This window comes from Danio aesculapii, chromosome 1 (genome assembly GCF_903798145.1).
Source record: "Danio aesculapii chromosome 1, fDanAes4.1, whole genome shotgun sequence".
Taxonomy (NCBI): domain Eukaryota; kingdom Metazoa; phylum Chordata; class Actinopteri; order Cypriniformes; family Danionidae; genus Danio; species Danio aesculapii.
Genome location: NC_079435.1, coordinates 1,370,109 through 1,388,637, shown reverse-complemented (window position 1 = coordinate 1,388,637; position 18,529 = coordinate 1,370,109). Strand labels below are relative to the sequence as shown.

Genomic DNA, 18,529 nt, shown 5'->3' with positions numbered 1-18,529 from the left:
GAAAACATTTGACATGAAAACTTTTGTAATCTTACTGCTACTGTATTGAACAATATTAATAATATTAAACGGCATATAAATGACAGTTACTTTGTGAATAGTTTATAGTTCAATAGTATTATAGTGATTTTTTATTGTGTTTTTGTCAAGATACATTGCTGGTATTAATTAAATTAAAGTTATTTTCTTTTTTCCCTTATTTAACCACAAACTAACTTAAAACAGAAACAAACGTACAAACAAACAATTAATTAAATTAATACATAAATAAATACAAATAAATACAAATAATTAAACTAAATAAATGAATCAAATAAAAATAAAGCTTATTGGGGGTAGGGGAAGGGGATGTTGGGGTAAAGTGAAATTTGTATGAATTTGTTTTGTTTTAAACAAATAAATGTTTACTACTATTATTATTATTATTATTATTATTATTATTATTATTATTTTATTTTTTTTTTTTTATTATTATAGCTATCATTATTATTATTATTATTATTATTTTATTATAGCTATCATTATTATTATTATTATTATTATTATTATAGCTATTATTATTATTATTATTATTATTATTATTATTATTATTATAGCTATTATTATTATTATTATTATTATTATTATTATTATTATTTTATTATAGCTATCATTATTATTATTATTATTATTATTATTATTATAGCTATTATTATTATTATTATTATTATTATTATTATTATTATTATAGCTATTATTATTATTATTATTATTATTATTATTATTATTATAGCTATTATTATTATTATTATTATTATTATTATTATTATTATAGCTATTATTATTATTATTATTATTATTATTATTATTATTATTATTATTATTATTATAGCTATTATTATTATTATTATTATTATTATTATTATTATTATTATTATTATTATTATTATTATTATTATTATTTTATTATTATAGCTATCATTATTATTATTATTATTATTTTTTTATTATAGCTATCATTATTATTATTATTATTATTATTATTATTATAGCTATTATTATTATTATTATTATTATTATTATTATTATTATTATTATAGCTATTATTATTATTATTATTATTATTATTATTATTATTATTATTATTATTATTATTATTATTATTATTATTATTATTATTTTTATTATTATAGCTATCATTATTATTATTATTATTATTATTTTATTATAGCTATCATTATTATTATTATTATTATTATTATTATTATTATTATTATTATAGCTATTATTATTATTATTATTATTATTATTATTATTATTATTATTATTATTATTATTATAGCTATTATTATTATTATTATTATTATTATTATTATTATTATTATTATTATTATAGCTATTATTATTATTATTATTATTATTATTATTATTATTATTATTATTATAGCTATTATTATTATTATTATTATTATTATTATTATTATTATTATTATTATTATTATTATTATTATTATTATAGCTATTATTATTATTATTATTATTATTATTATTTTTTTTTTTTTTATTATTATAGCTATCATTATTATTATTATTATTTTTTTTTTATTATAGCTATCATTATTATTATTATTATTATTATTACTATAGCTATTATTATTATTATTATTATTATTATTATTATTATTATTATTATTATTATTATTATAGCTATTATTATTATTATTATTATTATTATTATTATTATTATTATTATTATTATAGCTATTATTATTATTATTATTATTATTATTATTATTATTATTATAGCTATTATTATTATTATTATTATTATTATTATTATTATTATTATTATTATTATTATTATTATAGCTATTATTATTATTATTATTATTATTATTATTATTATTATTATTATTATTATAGCTATTATTATTATTATTATTATTATTATTATTATTATTATGGTTTCATGGCTGGAAAAAAAATATATTAAATATACTAAAAATATACCGAATATATATATATATATATATATATATATATATATATATATATATATATATATATATATATATATATATATATATATATATATATATATATATATATATATATATATATATATATATACAGTATATTTTTAGTTAAAATCACTGGCCATTAGCAGATGGATATAGTTTCTGACATAAATTATGATATTGCAAAACTCTCAGCTGTATTCCAGCTTTTTTTATTCAGCTTATCTATTTTTAAAATCTGTGTAAATTAAAAATTCCAGATCAAGACAAGATTCTGCATTGTAAAAAGAAAAAGAAAAAAAACTAAAAAGTGTCCTATTATTCAATGTGTGTTGTTTTGTCAAATTAATATTAGTGAAAATGCATAAATTAATAAAGACTTTGTCCTGTGGTGCACATTTGAGGACCAAGAACAGAAATAATAGCATTTTCAGTGCATGCATTTTCCTCCATTTTTTAAATGTAATGGTTTAATTAGTGTATAAAAAACCCAAGATTACTGTAAATAGAAAGTTCATCATTATTAGTTTCATTACTGTATAAAAAAACCTGAGAGTACTGTAAATGCAGTTCATCCTGTAAACCCTGACTGTGCACAAACGTACATATCTGGCAACAATCTAATACATGATTTAGATATTACTTTAATTTGAACTAATAATGAGTTTAAGAAATACAGAAATAACCCAGAACTAGCAAAAACTAACTAATAAAGTCACGAGGCATTTGGTGGATTCATAGTAATTGATAATGAAAGATTATTTGTTTATATGCATAATAAGTTACTAGAAGCTATTTACTTGAACCAAAGTTTAAAGTGAATTAATCCTGTTTTAAACTGATGAAGTAAACTGGATGATGATGATGATGATGATGATGATGATGATGATGATGATGATGATGAACACTAGAGGGAGATGTTTGACTAGACACTGCGATATTAGACAACAGAAAACATCACCTTTAATCTGATCAAGAAGTTAAACCGAAGAGAAGACAGTGGAGAGATCTGCAACAAGAACTCTGTCTGTCTGTGTAAATCCAGCATGCTCTGTGGTAAGTTCAGAAGCTTTACTTTGTTTTTAAAATAAGTTCTTGTGTCTTTCGGTTTCCTTAAAGAGGATTTCAAACCCATTGAGTTTGATGTGCGCTGTTGGATGAAAACCAATGAACACATCGTCGTTTAGAGTTGAGTATTATGTTTATATAGGCTAGGCAGCAACTTTAATCGGTCGTTAATAGACTAAAATCGACTGAAATGTTTAGTGTGAGATTATGGAGCCCAGTTGATGCAGTATTCAGACTTCTCTTGATCTGAACTTTCAGTTTGGAAAGAACTTTCAGTTTACGGGTTGCAGATTTATTACAATACAATATTATTATAATTTCAGATTAAGATTATTACCACGACTGATTGGTAATTTGATATTTTTTTTTTGTCTTTGTTGCTTGTTGTTTGCACGTTTAACTTTTTACACCTTGATGTTTGCATGCACCTAAATATTTAACATGCATCAGTAAACCTGCTTTATATGTCACTTTATCGACATATTGATGTGTTTCTGGTGATTTGAAGTGCTTTTGTTATGCTCATTGGTTTGAGATTCGCCTCTTGATATAAAGGTGACGCAGTAAAGTAAAAAGGGCGGCTGCGGTAAAGATGACAGGTAAAAAAAAGAGGAAGGAGGAAATCGGACACTTCCTGAATTTCGCCGTTTCGTCGCGTGCAAACTAATAAATAATAGTTCGACTCTTTAAAAAAATCAGCTCTTTTGGCATAGTTCCTTTAGAAGAGATGACCCGCACGGCTCCCAATTTGTTTTATTCAGTTTTGTAATATGATAGTTTGTCCCGCACCTATACCTCCAACTGATTCGGATCTTCTTGTTCGTTTCATACAATCGATTCCCGCCGACTCATTCGCAAATGCCATCCAAGTTTTATTTGTATAGCGCTTTTTACAATAATTACTGTTTCAAAGCAGCTTTACAATAGGTCAACATTATTGCATTATAATCAAATTAGTTTGAAGTTACAATCAAATATATGTTATTATATATAGACATAGTTAACCTGCAATTTTATAGCATATAGAAGATGTCTATATATGTCTATAGATGTCGTATTTGTGTATTAAGGTGTATGTGTTGTCCTTGAAGTCCTTGATGGTTGTCTTCATCTCTTCGTAGGTGTTGTCCTTAAACTACCCTACTGAAAAATCCAGCTTAAACCAGCCTAGGCTGGTTGGCTGGTTTTAGCTGGTTGACCAGCCTGGTTTTAGAGGGGTTTTGGCCATTTCCAGGCTGGTTTCCAGCCATTTCCAGCCTGGTCTTAGCTGGTCAGGCTGGAAAATGACCAGCTAAAACCAGCTTGACCACCTAGCCAGGCTGGGAGCCCAGCCAAATCAGCTATGTCCATCTTAAACCAGGCTGGTCAAGCTGGTTTTAGCTGGATTTAGCTGGTCATTTTCCAGCCTGACCAGCTAAGACCAGGCTGGAAAAGGCTGGTAACCAGCCTGGAAATGGCCAAAACCCCTCTAAAACCAGGCTGGTCAACCAGCTAAAACCAGCCAACCAGCCTAGGCTGGTTTAAGCTGGATTTTTCAGCAGGGTACTAATTACAATTATTAAATGTATTAATTTCATTTGAATTTTATGTTGATATCATGCAAATGTCAACAATGGATATTTGTGTTGTTTGTCGCAGACGAATTGCGGGTAAAACAACACATTTTTACACTAATCACAATTGTGACTATCTTTTTTCAATTGTTTTTTTATTAAACAAATACATTAATAATAATAAATAGTTTTGTTTAAAACGTTTCAATGTCACATGGCCAGATCAGTTATTATACAAGAGGTGGAAAATTGTAAAGTTTAAAAAAAAACTGTATTAATAGAATCAGTTGAAAGTGAAAGTGAAAGTGGCCAAGTTTGTCGTCCCATACTTCTGTGTTTAACCCATCCAAATACACATGCACAGTAGTGAACACACACACACACACGTGTTGCTCAAGGAGACTACAAGCATTGTCTGAGACGTTAAAATCAGGATCTAAAGTTAGCCATTTTTTTAAAACTAACGTTATTGTGTTTTTCTCTCTTCATTTTTTGCATTTGTTTAACGATTAACATTTTATAATTGTAGAATTTTCCTATTCTACTTATTTTTCTGATAATAGAATAACTGTTCTGTTTCTCTTAATATAAATGTGTGATAAAATTATAATTCTTACAAATGTGGTTCCCAGATATGGTAGAAATCAGTGGAAAATTTGAGAAGTCAATTAAATATATTTGTAGTACAGGGCTGGTGGATGCTTGATTGAGAAGTGTACAGTTTGGAGGACAATGAGCAGTTTGAGGACAAAAACCTGACAAATGTCTGAAGTACAACATCTGAACAGGGGATTTAGCAGCTGTGGAGACCAGAGAAGCACAAAAATGCACTCCTGCCATTGAATTGTCAGACAATAATGCACATCCAAGGTGTAATAATTCAACGGGCTGCCATTAACTCCTATGTAATTCCTTACATAATTTGAAAACATATCTATTGGGGAAATAACTACTTGCTGATGAAATTTGGCCTAGCATATATAATTAATTAAATTTGATAATTTTGTATTGCATTAACCTATAATTCCAAATAATTGTCCATCATGTTTAACAGTAAAACAAGTATAAGAAATTCAGCTGAGTTTAACTGAGCAGGAAGCATTTGACTAGTAGAGTTAGATTTATTTTCCTTCTCAGTCTGAGAGATAAGAAATGTTTGTTGTCATTTCAACTGCAAATCTGTTGTTATTGTCCTTTAAAAGGAATTAATGCTAAAGGTCCTAAATGAGGAAAGGAAACAGCTCTAAAATGCATCACTGTGGGAATGAAGAGGTGGACAGAGAGGAGAAGGAAGAGTGTGGAGCAGAACCCAGCTGTGTGTCAATGAAGAGCGCTCAGTCCATGCGCAATCCCATTGGTTTCGCTGATGGAGCAGGAACTCCTGACCTCAGGTACAGAAAATGGACATGCATGCATCTGACAGCTGGTTTAATTAAAACTGCTGTACATTGCATTCTAGCTACCTCCATAACACTAAATAGAATTTGGCGCGTTTGTGTGTGGATGCCTCATATTGAGAGAGGTCTATCTGCAGACCTGGTGCAGTGCAATCTGAGCTGCATGCAATGCTTTTAATGCCCACACCTAACCCCACCCCTCACACCAATGCCACTAGCTCCATTGAGTGCATTGTGTCTGACATTGCATCACTGAGATATGCAGTCTCACCTTGCATCAAAAAAGCTGGACCCAGATACTGTTGTCCATATTGGCTATTTTTCACCAATACCATGGTGAAGATTAGGGTAATATAACTACATTGTTATATGAAATTTAACATGCCTTACACAGGGCTGGGACAGGATGGGGTTTATTAATTGCATTAAACTTTGTAACAAATTATTTGCTTCTGTGATTATATAAGTCAATGTTGAACCAACTATCTATATATATATATACTCATCACTGTGTTACCCATAACACATGTTAATGCATGAATTTTGTTGTTGTGTGCTTTGTACATGGTGAACAGATCTGTGGCATCCTCTTCATCCCAATTTGAGACACACACTGTGCAGGCAAAAACAGACACAGTCCTGCAGACACAAACATTTGAGACTGAAGGACTGCAGAGAGTCAAAGACCAGCATAAAACCAGCATGAAGAACAAGTATGAGAGATTACTTGAAGGAAACAAACTCCAAGAGAACCAAACCCTCCTGAACCGGATCTACACCCAGCTGTACATCATAGAGGGAGAGAGTGAAGGAGTGAATGAAGAACATGAGGTTTTACAGATGGAGAAAACAGCCAGAACAAAACACTCACAACACACTCCAATCTACTGCAATGACATCTTTAAAGAGGAGAAAGAGCAAATCAAGACTGTTCTTACTAAAGGCATCGCTGGAATCGGAAAAACCGTCTCTGTGCAGAAGTTCATTCTGGACTGGGCCGAGGGAAAAGCCAATCAGGATGTAGATTTCATGTTTGTGCTTCCATTTCGAGAGCTGAACTTGATCAGAGATCATCAGTACAGTCTTCACAGACTTCTGCTGGACTTTCATCCTGAACTTGAAGATCTGGAGCCCAAGATTTATGAGGAGTGTAAAGTTGTGTTCATCTATGATGGTCTGGATGAAAGCAGAATCACACTGATGTTTTCAGACGCTCAGAAAGTTTGTGATGTGACTGAGACTTCATCAGTGGCTGTGTTGATGTCAAAGCTGATGAAAGGAGAGCTGCTTCCCTCTGCTCTCATCTGGATCACCTCCAGACCAGCAGCAGCCAATCAGATCCCTTCCAAATACATCAAGCGTCTGACAGAAATTCAGGGATTCACTGAGCCTCAGAAGGAGGAATATTTCAGGAAGAGAATCAGTGAGCAGCATCAAGCCAGCAGAATCATCTCACACATCAGAAGAGCAAGAAGCCTCCACATCATGTGCCACATACCCGTCTTCTGCTGGATCTCATCCACTGTGCTTCAGAAGCTCCTGGAAGAAGATCTGAGTGCAGAAATCCCTCAAACTCTGACTGAAATGTACATCCACTTCCTGCTGATTCAGATCAACATGAGGAATCAGAAGTATGAAGAAAGAGATCCAGAGAAACTCCTGCAGTCCAACAGAGAAGTGATTGTCAAACTTGCTGAAGTGGCTTTCAAACAGCTGATGAAGGGCAATGTGATGTTCTATGAGGAGGACCTGATTGAGAGCAGCATAGACGTCTCTGAAGCCTCAGTGTATTCTGGGATTTGCACTGAGATCTTTAAGGAGGAATCTGTGATTCATCAGAGGAAAGTCTACAGCTTCATCCATCTGAGTGTTCAGGAGTTTCTCGCTGCTTTCTATGTGTTTTACTACCATGTGAACACAACTATGGTGGTACTGAAGACATTTGCTTCATTGCAAAAATTGCTTAAAGGTGCTGTAGATGATGCCATTGAGAGTGAGAATGGGCGTCTGGATCTGTTCCTGCGGTTCCTGCTGGGCGTCTCACTGGAGTCCAATCAGAGACTCTTACAGGATCTACTGACACACACAGAGAAGAGCTCAGAGAGCATCAGGAGAAGCACACAGTACATTAAAGAGAAGATCAGAGATGGACATGGACTCTCCACTGAAAGATCCATCAATCTGTTCCTCTGTCTGCTGGAAGTGAAAGATCAGACTCTGTCCAGAGAGATTCAGGAGTTTGTGAAATCAGACAAACAGTCAGAGAAGAAACTCTCTCCTGCTCACTGCTCAACAATCGCCTACATGCTTCAGATGTCAGAGGAGGTGCTGGATGAGCTGGAGCTCCAGAAATACAACACATCAGATGAGGGCAGAAGAAGACTGATACCAGCCGTCAGCAACTGCACAAGAGCTCTGTGAGTGTTTAGTTGTTACTTTTTTTGTTTCTTGTGTTTATTTAGCTTGTTTTTAATTCCAGTTTTCTTCTCTTTCAGTCTTGCTGGCTGTAATCTCTCTGTTCAGGATTGTGAAATTGTGTCGTCAGTTCTTCAATCCTCAAACTGTGTCCTGAGAGAGCTGGACCTGAGTAACAATGACCTGCAGGATTCAGGAGTGAAGCTGCTCTCTGATGGACTGAAGAGTCCAAACTGTCAGCTGGAGAGACTGAGGTGTGTAGTAATATCTGTCAGTGTCTAATATCTTAAGGAGTATCATAAGGTGAGTCATGTTTGTTTGTATCTGTGGATGATGTCACATCTGTGTGTGTCTCTGCAGGTTATCTGGCTGTATGGTGACAGAGGAAGGCTGTGGTTTTGTGTCTTCAGCTCTGAGTTCAAACCCCTCACACTTGAGAGAGCTGGATCTGAGCTACAATCACCCAGGACAATCAGGAGTCCAGCTGCTCAAACACACACTGGAGGATCCACACTACACACTGCAGAAACTCAAGTATGTGTGTCAGTAATAACTCACATGTGTGTCTGTGTACGGCTGGGCTTTTCTAAGAGTGATATTATGTCACATCCAAATAACTCTGCAGTCCAAGACAAGACTGAAGCTAGGCAGGGTCAGGTCTATTCAGTACCCAGGTAGGAGGTACCCATAGGAGACCACTTGGGAAATCTGTTGTAGGTTGCTGTCAGACGTGGCGTTGGTTAATTAGATTTGTTTTGTATTTGAAATTAATCATTAAGGTTTTTAATGCTACAGTTAGCACTTATACAGCACAGAACAGTCCTGATAATAAAGCAAAGATGGTAGGCAAGGAAAAAGATGTTAGCGCAAGATGATGTAATAAAATAAACAGGAGCAGGGAACAAGCAGAGCGGGAGTATAAGTGCTAATATTTAACAAGTGGCAAAGCAACACACTACACACATGCGCTGAAATAGAAATGGAGAACACATTCAATTTGCCCTGTAACTTATCAAGGGGCAACACGGTGGCTCAGTGGTTAGCACTGTGGCCTCACAGCAAGAAGGTCGCTGGTTCAAGTCTCGGCTGGGTCAGTTGGTGTTTCTCTGTGGAGTTTGCATGTTCTCCCCATGTTGGCGTGGGTTTCCTCTGGGTGCTCTGGTTTCCTCACAGTCCAAACACATGAACTATAGGGGAATTGATGAACTAAGTTGGCCGTAGTGTATGAGTGTGTGTGTGTGTGAATAAGTGTGTATGGGTGTTTCTTCTTACTGGGTTGCATCTGGAAGGGCATCCACCGCGTAAAACACATGTTGAATGGGTTGGCGGTTCATTCTGCTGTGGTGACCACTGACAAATAAAGGGACTGAGCTGAAGTAAAATGAATGAATGTAACTTCTCAAATGTTTATTGCATATTTGTGTTAATATTTAATTGATTTGTAATTAATTTAGTGTGTTTCTGTATGTTTTTGTCGCTGTATAGTTTGGATCATGGAGGACATTTTAGGATCAAACCTGGACTAAGAAAATGCAAGTTCTCTGTCTCTCTCTCACTCACAAACACACACACACACACACACATACACACACACCTGTGCATATTTACTTATACTGATTTACTTATCCCATCATCTGTGCTCTTGTGTTCAGATGCCTGTTCCCTCACACTGGATCCAAACACAGCACACGTTCAAATCCGACTGTCTGATGGAAACAGAGAGGCCAGAAATGTGAAAGACCCTCAGCCGTATCCGGATTATCCAGAGAGATTTGAGCAACAGGAGCAGGTTCTGTGTAAAGAGACTCTGACTGGACGCTGTTACTGGGAGGTGAAATGGAGCGGCTCTGGTCATATAGGGGTGGCTTATAAAGCGATCGACAGGAAAAGTGGGCTTGACTCTTGGTTTGGACTCAATGAAAACTCCTGGAGTCTGTACTGCTGTGATACGAATTACACAGTCTGGTACAACAACGAGAGCGCTGATATTATTGCTCCTTCAGCTCGTAATAATAGAGTTGGTGTGTATGTGGACGTGTCGTCCGGCTCTCTGTCCTTCTACACCGTCTCTGACGCAAACACACTCACACTCATACACACATTCAACACCACATTCACTGAACCCCTCTATACAGGATTTGGGATTTATCCTGAGTCTTCAGTGACTCTGTGTCAGATTTAACAAACACTTCAGAGGACAAAAGTTTCCATCACATTTCCAGCCTAAACATTTCCAGGTCATTGTATTTCATGTTATTTATATTTCAAGGAAATGTTGACACTATTTTGATCACTAAAAGAGCAAGATACCGAATTACAAGCTAAAGTCACATTACATTTGATGATGCTGTAATATAAATCAGTAGAGTGAGATATACACTTGCAGTACAGAAAACTAGCTGAACATTAAAATTAGTCACATTTCACAATATCAAGATAAGTCATTACTGTAAGAAATGAAATGAATAAACCACTACCAAGCATTTTTGTTTTTAAAAGATGTCTAATAGACGTCTAAACATAGTCATCTTGGCTAAAACAAGGCTACATTTGGGCTGTCAGTGAAAATCTAATAGATGTCTAAGAATAGGCCACAACTAGACTCAACCCAGGCTCATTCTGAAAACGTAGTCCCGTGGGCGTTTCTGGAGACCACGAAATACGTAGCCGGGGGTACGTCCGGCTGCATTTCATTTTTTTAAGCGAACGCTGCGGGGCGGTGTGACGCCCTTCCTTTCGGCGCTTGCCGGCGGGCCTCTCGCCTCCGTGTGGAGGGCTTTCCTGCTGCAACCAGTTTGTCCGGTTAGCTCTTCGTGTACTTTGGCGGACTCGTGGTGCAGAGAGGGGCTGACCACGACGACGACCGGGTTTGAGTCTGGGGAAGAGCGGTTTCAGAAATCAGGTAAGAAAACAAAATCCAAAAAATGAAGCGAACAAGTTCGTCACAGGGTGAGAATGTGGTCAAAATCCAAAAACGTGGTAAAAAACAGAGGAGGGCTTTTCTTTTTCTGGACGGCTTTTGTGAATCGTCGTTGGTTGGGTTTAGGGACGGAGGAGGGTGGGTCAGCCGATTGGCTGGTCGCACGGTCAATCATCCTGTCATCCAGGCAGACAGGCGGAAGGCCGTTCGACAGCGGCCTCTAGCGGGTTTACGCGAGAACGGAGCGGGAAATAGCGTGCACAGCGGCCTCTCGTGGATTTGCGAAAACAAAAACTGCAAAAATACGTACCTCCCAGGACGTATTTTGCAGTCTCCAGAAACGTCCACGAGACTACGTTCTCAGAATGAGCCTGGGTTGACTAGACTAGTCATGAAATAAACAGAAATGAATGACGACCCATATAAAGTCTGTCTAATCCAGGGGTAGGGAACCTATGGCTCGGGAGCCACATGTGGCTCTTTGACCGAAAATATTTGGCTCTCCAGCTGTAATAATATAATAAATTATAATTATATTTTAAAGTTTTAAAAATTATAAGTGTCACTAGAAATCAGTTTCCTATTAAAAACCCCTTTACAATTCCCTTTATATTGTATTTTCTACAGCAAAATAAATAAGAACTCAGTTTACAATAAAAAGACGTTTCGACCAATGCCCATATGTGGTTGAACTTGAATCGCAACACCAATAAAGGGCAAGCAACTTACATTTCTATAACCTCACACATGTAAATTTAAACAACATTCATGTGTGGCGATGGCAAGAAGAAAATCATTTCTAAATTGTGTTTTCTTCATACATTGTGATGCGTCATATTTGTTTATTTTTGAGTTGTGCATGGACATAAATAAAGCTTTTGTTTCTAAATAAATAAAGGTTTTGTTATACACACACACACCCCAAATGGCTCTTAAAAAAATGCATTTGATAAAAAAAAATCAGAAATAGCTCTTTGCTGAAAAAAGGTTCCTGACCACTGGAACCCCTGGTCTGCTTCAGAACGCAGCAGCACGAGTGGTCTTTGATGAACCCAAAAGAGCACATGTCACTCCGCTACTCACCCGTTTGCACTGGCTGCCAGTTGCTGCCCGCATCAAATTCAAAGCTCTGATGTTTGCTTACAAAGTGACCTCTAGCTGTGCTCCTTCGTATCTGCTCTCACTTCTGCAGATATATGTGCCCTCCAGAAACTTGCGTTCTGTGAATGAACGTCGCCTCGTGGTTCCATCCCTAAGAGGGAAGAAATCACTTTCCCGAACTCTCACATTCAATCTGCCCAGTTGGTGGAATGAACTCCCTAACTACATCAGAACAGCAGAGTCACTTGCTGTCTTCAAGAAACCACTAAAAACTCAACTGTTTAGTCTCCACTTTCCTTCCTAATCTGTAACTGCCTCTCTGCCTATACCACTAACTGTACTCTCTCTCTCTCAAAAAAAAAAAAAAAACGTACATTACTAATGCTTTGCTTCTTAGACTTTACACACCTGAAACTTGTCTATAGCACTTGTTCAATGCTGCTCTTATAGTTGTGTAAATTGCTTTCTTGTCCTCATTTGTAAGTCGCTTTGGATAAAAGCGTCTGCTAAATGACTAAATGTAAATGTAAATGGTCTAATCTGTCTATTTGATGACTAGTCTAGCTTTGGGCTATTCCTAGATGTCTATTAGATTTTCACTGACAGCCCAAGTTTAGCCTTGTTTTAGCCAAGCTGTCTACGTTTAGCTGTCTATAAGACGTCTATTAAACACAACATTGTTTCCTGGGTACAAGCTACTCATATTCACCAGCTAAACATAAAGTACTCGCATGTGAAGATTCAGATGTTAGACTTTCTGGGCTATCATTTAATGCATCAATTTTTCCATCAGAGCAATGAAAGGCAAACAGTACAAGTGACAACAAATGATGTGACTGGTCAGATCTTCTGTCTTAGCTCATGTTTCTAATGTTATCTTTATTTCAAGTGTATAGTTTATTGTTAATTTACTCTTACATGCATTATATTTTAATGATATGGCTCAATGAGAACACATGGTGCTGAATAAAACACTCATGGTGTGATAAATAAAAACTTGCTGTCCATGCTTGTCCAATGCAATAGTGTCCGGCTGCAGACTTGCACTCTCAGGCACATGCAAATCATCTGCAAGTGACATCACTGTGAGAGATGTAGTTAGGGGCGGGGTTAAGTGTACATAAACTCATATACCTGAGAGTGCATGTCTGACAGTGCACATGAACTCTTCTCAACCGATAACAAACGGACATCTCACTTCTAAATCTTATTTGTTTTCACAGGAACTGGATCAACTAGATTCCTTTGGAGGAAAAAAAAAGCAAAAGTACAAGAATTAGCATAACCAGCTGCACAAACACAAACTCTACCATCCATACTTTAAATCGGAAAGACTGAAATCATTGGAACAATAAAAGTGTGGGGCTTATTTGGTTTCACTAGATCAGTAATATATTTCATCTTAATTTAGTGACATAAATCAAATCAGCGGTGGATCATGTATACTGCACTCACGCTTGCATTATTTGCAGTTTTTTAGTCTCTTCTAATTGTTACTTTAGCTAATCTGCTACATTTTTCATTTATGCATGCAGTGATTTTCACTTAAATATACAACACCTATCAGAAAATTATTAAAAAGCTGACTAGCAGGCTTTGCTATGGTTTAGAGGACGTGAGGACAACCTTTGCTTTTTGCACAGGCCAAAATAACAACAACAATATAAAAGTTGCCATGTAAACCCAAGACTACCTGAAGGAGGTGGTCTAATAGCAGACCACAAACATGTCCAATGTAAAACCCCCTGCTGGTTCTTATATAAGCAATGTGTAGATTTAGTTTTATTTAATTTAATACATTTCCCCTACTTTCATTCCTGGTTGTTTTCTTTTAAAGCTACAATTTCCATTGTATGACCTTTAAAAAATAGTTTTAGCAGACCAGACAGTACTAACAGGCTTGGGCAGTTTGTCTTTATCTGATAACTTTCTTACAAAAACAGGTTCATCTCTGGAGAATCACAGACGTCTAAAATCCTCTAGGTTTCAGCTATGGTTACAAGATCTCTAGGAATATAAAAACACTGGTAAGTTTGAGACAATTACTATTTAGCACAATGAGCTGAGGGAGTTGGGTCACTTCAACACAGAGATTAATCCAAAGAAACAAATCGCAATTTTAGTTACTCTTAATGTCTTGTTTTTGTAGCCTTCTGCATTTCCACATTAATAATATGACATGTTTTCTTTTTTTTGTTAGAAGGGTGTTTCATTCTGATATTTATATATATTATATATTTTAATATATATATATATATATTTATATATTATTCCCCTTTACAATCACAAATAGAGCAGCGAGTAAAATTTTATGTGTTTAAAATAGGATGTTTTGTTTTGTGTGTAAGAAATGACAGCCAATATGTTGTTGGTTTAAACATTTACCATTACGTTTTTGTTTCTGACAGATTCTATAAGCCCAGTCCAGTCTTGTCTGTAAACATGAGTAGCAGATTTGGATATCAGGAAATTAAGCCTTATGGGATTTTACCTGGTCTCTTGGATGGTTTTAGAAGGTAAGTCTCTGTCTGTCCGTCTGTCCGTCCGTCCGTCCGTCCGTCCGTCCTTCTATCTATCTATCTATCTATCTATCTATCTATCTATCTATCTATCTATCTATCTATCTGTCTCTCTGTCTCTCTGTCTCTCTGTCTCTCTGTCTGTCGTTCTATCTATCTGTCCAATAAATACAATTTAATTGAGTTTCACAGTGATCATAAAGTCACCTTTTCTGACCTAAAACAAAAGTAGTTTGTTTTTGTTGTTTCGAAATAAATCATTTGTGAATTGATGTGATACTGCTCTCTCTATTTCTGAATCTTCATCCAGCTGTATGTCACAAGCTGTCACTGGAGAGGCAGCCTTTCAAAAGGCACTGTACACTTTTTAACAAAGGACAGTTCACCCAAAAATGAAAATGTACTCACTATTTACTCTCCCTCATGTGGCAACCCGTCATAAATTTTGAGATAATTTTGTCAGAGCATTGGCACATTCCAGTGTACAAGTGAAGTTTTCTCCAAGAAAGTTTCTCTGAATGTGATCTTTCATAATTATGAAGACAAAAACGACAACAAAAAACTTTTACAAATAATACAACTTTTGCTAAAATCTTCAGAACATCATTAAATACCACATAACTTTAATATATTAATTTAATAATAATGTTAAATTAAAGAAGAACATTTGTTTATAACTTTAACAGAATGTTAGTCAGTGATCTGGGAAATGTTTGACTGCTAGAATGAAAAGCTGGTGGTCATTGGTTGTTCTTTCACTGGTAGTTTCATTTATGAGCTACTGAATTAAGCAAATCACAGAGCTAATGAAGAATGCACAGAGAGAGGTTCTGAATATCCATGATAATATGATCATGTGACATATTTACCAAAGAACATTAGAATTTAGTTTGTTTATTAAATAATTAGCTAATTACATTACACCATTACTACAAAAACATCTCAAACTCTGCTGTTCTTCTTTCAGGTATATGGTCGTTGCTTTTTTAATTGCAATAGTTTTGTTTTTGACGCTGTCTCAGAGATCTGCTGTGACACACATTCCACGTCCTGCACCCATGGGTTTTTGCTATCCTAAAGCAGCAGTGGTAACAGATGCAGAAACCTGCTCAGTGATTGGAAGGTATGATTATAAAGAGCCGCTACATTCATGTTTTCAACATTATTCATTATGTGAGCAGTGAAAATTCTGCAACCCTCGACTATGCATTTACAGGGGGTTTATTTTCAATCTGATTAGTACTCAAGTACTTGATGCTTATTTTCCTAACTTAGTTCTTATAATCAGAAGTGGGTAGTAACATAGACTTGTGAACTATGGGTGCTGAGATTGCTGCAGCACCTCCTAGTTCTGCTAGTTCAATTTAGATAATACATGACTAACGTTTGACTATGACTAACGTTTTATTGTTTAGTGTTCTAAATTTTCCACTTTTATTTTTGTTTAAAATGTTTAGCTTTTTTATGGTGTCAAATCTGGTTTGTTTTTATATAAGTGAATTATTTTTACATTTCAGTTTAAGATATTTTAAGTCATTGTGTTCAAAATGTGGTCTAAACTAGTTACACGTGTCTAAATTGTTATTAAATAACACTTACACTTATTATCTTTGCAGAAATAAAAAAAAAATGCATAGATTAGTTTCAGACAGGAAGAGAGAACTGTTAGAATTTGCAGCGTAGTTATGATTTCCACTGGGCTCAGATGTAACATTATGATAATAAAAACAATGTCCACAATTAAATATTTGAAAGCTCATTTCAGTATAACTGATGTGTCTCTGTGTTACGAAGCTGAATAAAGCTAATGCAAATGAATAACACTTTACAATAACAATACATGAATATTGATGTACTGAATGTAAACATTACTTCATTATGAACTAATGATAAGTTACAACATGCACTAATCATGAACTACACGAGTTCATGCTTAAATAATTACTATCCTAATTACTTGTATGCTAATTAATGCATTAATTAATGCTTTAGTTTTAAGCTAAATTTAACCAACATGAACCCATGAGCTGTCAATGTTCTTTATCTTCATGTCTTGTCTTTACTTAGAGAGGCACATCAACATGAACTCATTCTTAACTGCTTATCAGCTCCTGAGATTAAACTCTTGAGTCAATATCAAAATGACCCGTTTTAAGTATGAGTTAATGATAATGTGCTCCTCCAAGTAAAGTCATGACCTAAAGAGACATTTACAGGTAACGAGTTATTAGCTAAAACTAAAGTCTTAATTAATACATGTACTAACAATTTATTAAGATGGCTTTATTCATTATTCCCACATTTCAGCCATTCACACTTGAACTCATGTTGTAGTTAAAGTTATTTTCATGAATAGCACATGCCTTAAATCATAATTAGTAAATTAATGTTTAGTTTACATGTTAGTAGATCATTTATTGTAGTTACCTGCAAATGTGCATCAGCTGTCACGGTTGGTTGCAAGAAAGTGGACCCAGTTGCAGCAATGAACTATGCAAAGCTGTTTATGGACAGAATAAGGCACAAGTAGACAGACAAGGGGATGACAAGGTCCAAACGGTAGGGGCAATAACACAGGGAAGCCAGTGGTAGAGACAAGATGCCACTTAAATGAACAGCCAGCCAGGAGTAGGAGCAACAGTGGTCGAAACCAGAGCTTGATGCTGGAGCAAGCCATGTAAACTCCAGACTGGCTGGCCAGGGAGGTCAGGACTGGAAAATTATAAGACACTAGACAGGGCAGCAATAATATACAATAAAACTAACCAAATCAAATATAAATACTAGAAGATAACTAGACTGACTTGGGCAATCGGATAAAACAGAAACTGAAATAGAGACTTCAAGAATCTTAAAGAAAGTAATTAAACAACTACTAATTATCAACTACTAATAAGACCGGGACTGACAGGAAAATGGAACAAAAATGGTTCAAAGGATAAAAGCAAGATAAAGATTAGAACACATTAAGTAAACACTAGGAACGAACAAAAGAAGTAGTAGCAGCAAACAACAAGTAGACACGAGAACTAGAACAGGCAAGTCAAAAAGCTCAGTAAAGATACAAGGCAAGGATACAAGACAAGCTCACATGGAACGAACCAGCAAAGAAATGAGAACACATTGCACAATATATAGAACAAAGCACACGAGAGACAGGTGAAAACAATCAGGATAACAAGGTGTTACGTTTCACGTATGTTTTGTTTGTTCTGTTTTGCGTGCTCTTCTTTTTTGTCCGCTGTGTGTCATGTGCTGGTTCTAGGTGTGCAACCATTGGTCCAAGGAGCTGTCAATCACCATCGACACGCCAATCAGAACCTGGTCTGCTCAGTATAAAAGCCGTGTGTGTTCTTCAGGAGCGCTTGGCTCTGTTTAGAATGCGAACCGCCAATAAACACCAAGAAGAAGAAGAAGAAGAAGAAGAAGAAGAAGAAGAAGAAGAAGAAGAAGAAGAAGAAGAGAAAGAAGAAGAAGAAGAAGAAGAAGAAGAAGAAGAAGAAGAAGAAGAAGAAGAAGAAGAAGAAGAAGAAGAAGAAGAAGAAGAAGAAGAAGAAGA

General features: G+C 35.0%; 1 protein-coding gene across 1 annotated transcript; it reads left to right on the top strand.

Annotated features, from left to right (window-relative positions):
- The first annotated feature begins 2,955 nt into the window (after nt 1-2,955).
- Nucleotides 2,956-13,397, top strand: LOC130222166 (protein NLRC3-like). Its single transcript, XM_056454796.1, is given in 7 exon segments — nt 2,956-3,053; nt 5,821-6,009; nt 6,591-8,432; nt 8,511-8,756; nt 8,791-8,964; nt 9,916-9,962; nt 10,083-13,397. Coding segments are annotated over 6 exon segments (3,006 nt in total). The 5' UTR covers nt 2,956-3,053; nt 5,821-5,842; the 3' UTR covers nt 10,613-13,397.
- The last annotated feature ends 5,132 nt before the right edge of the window (nt 13,398-18,529 follow it).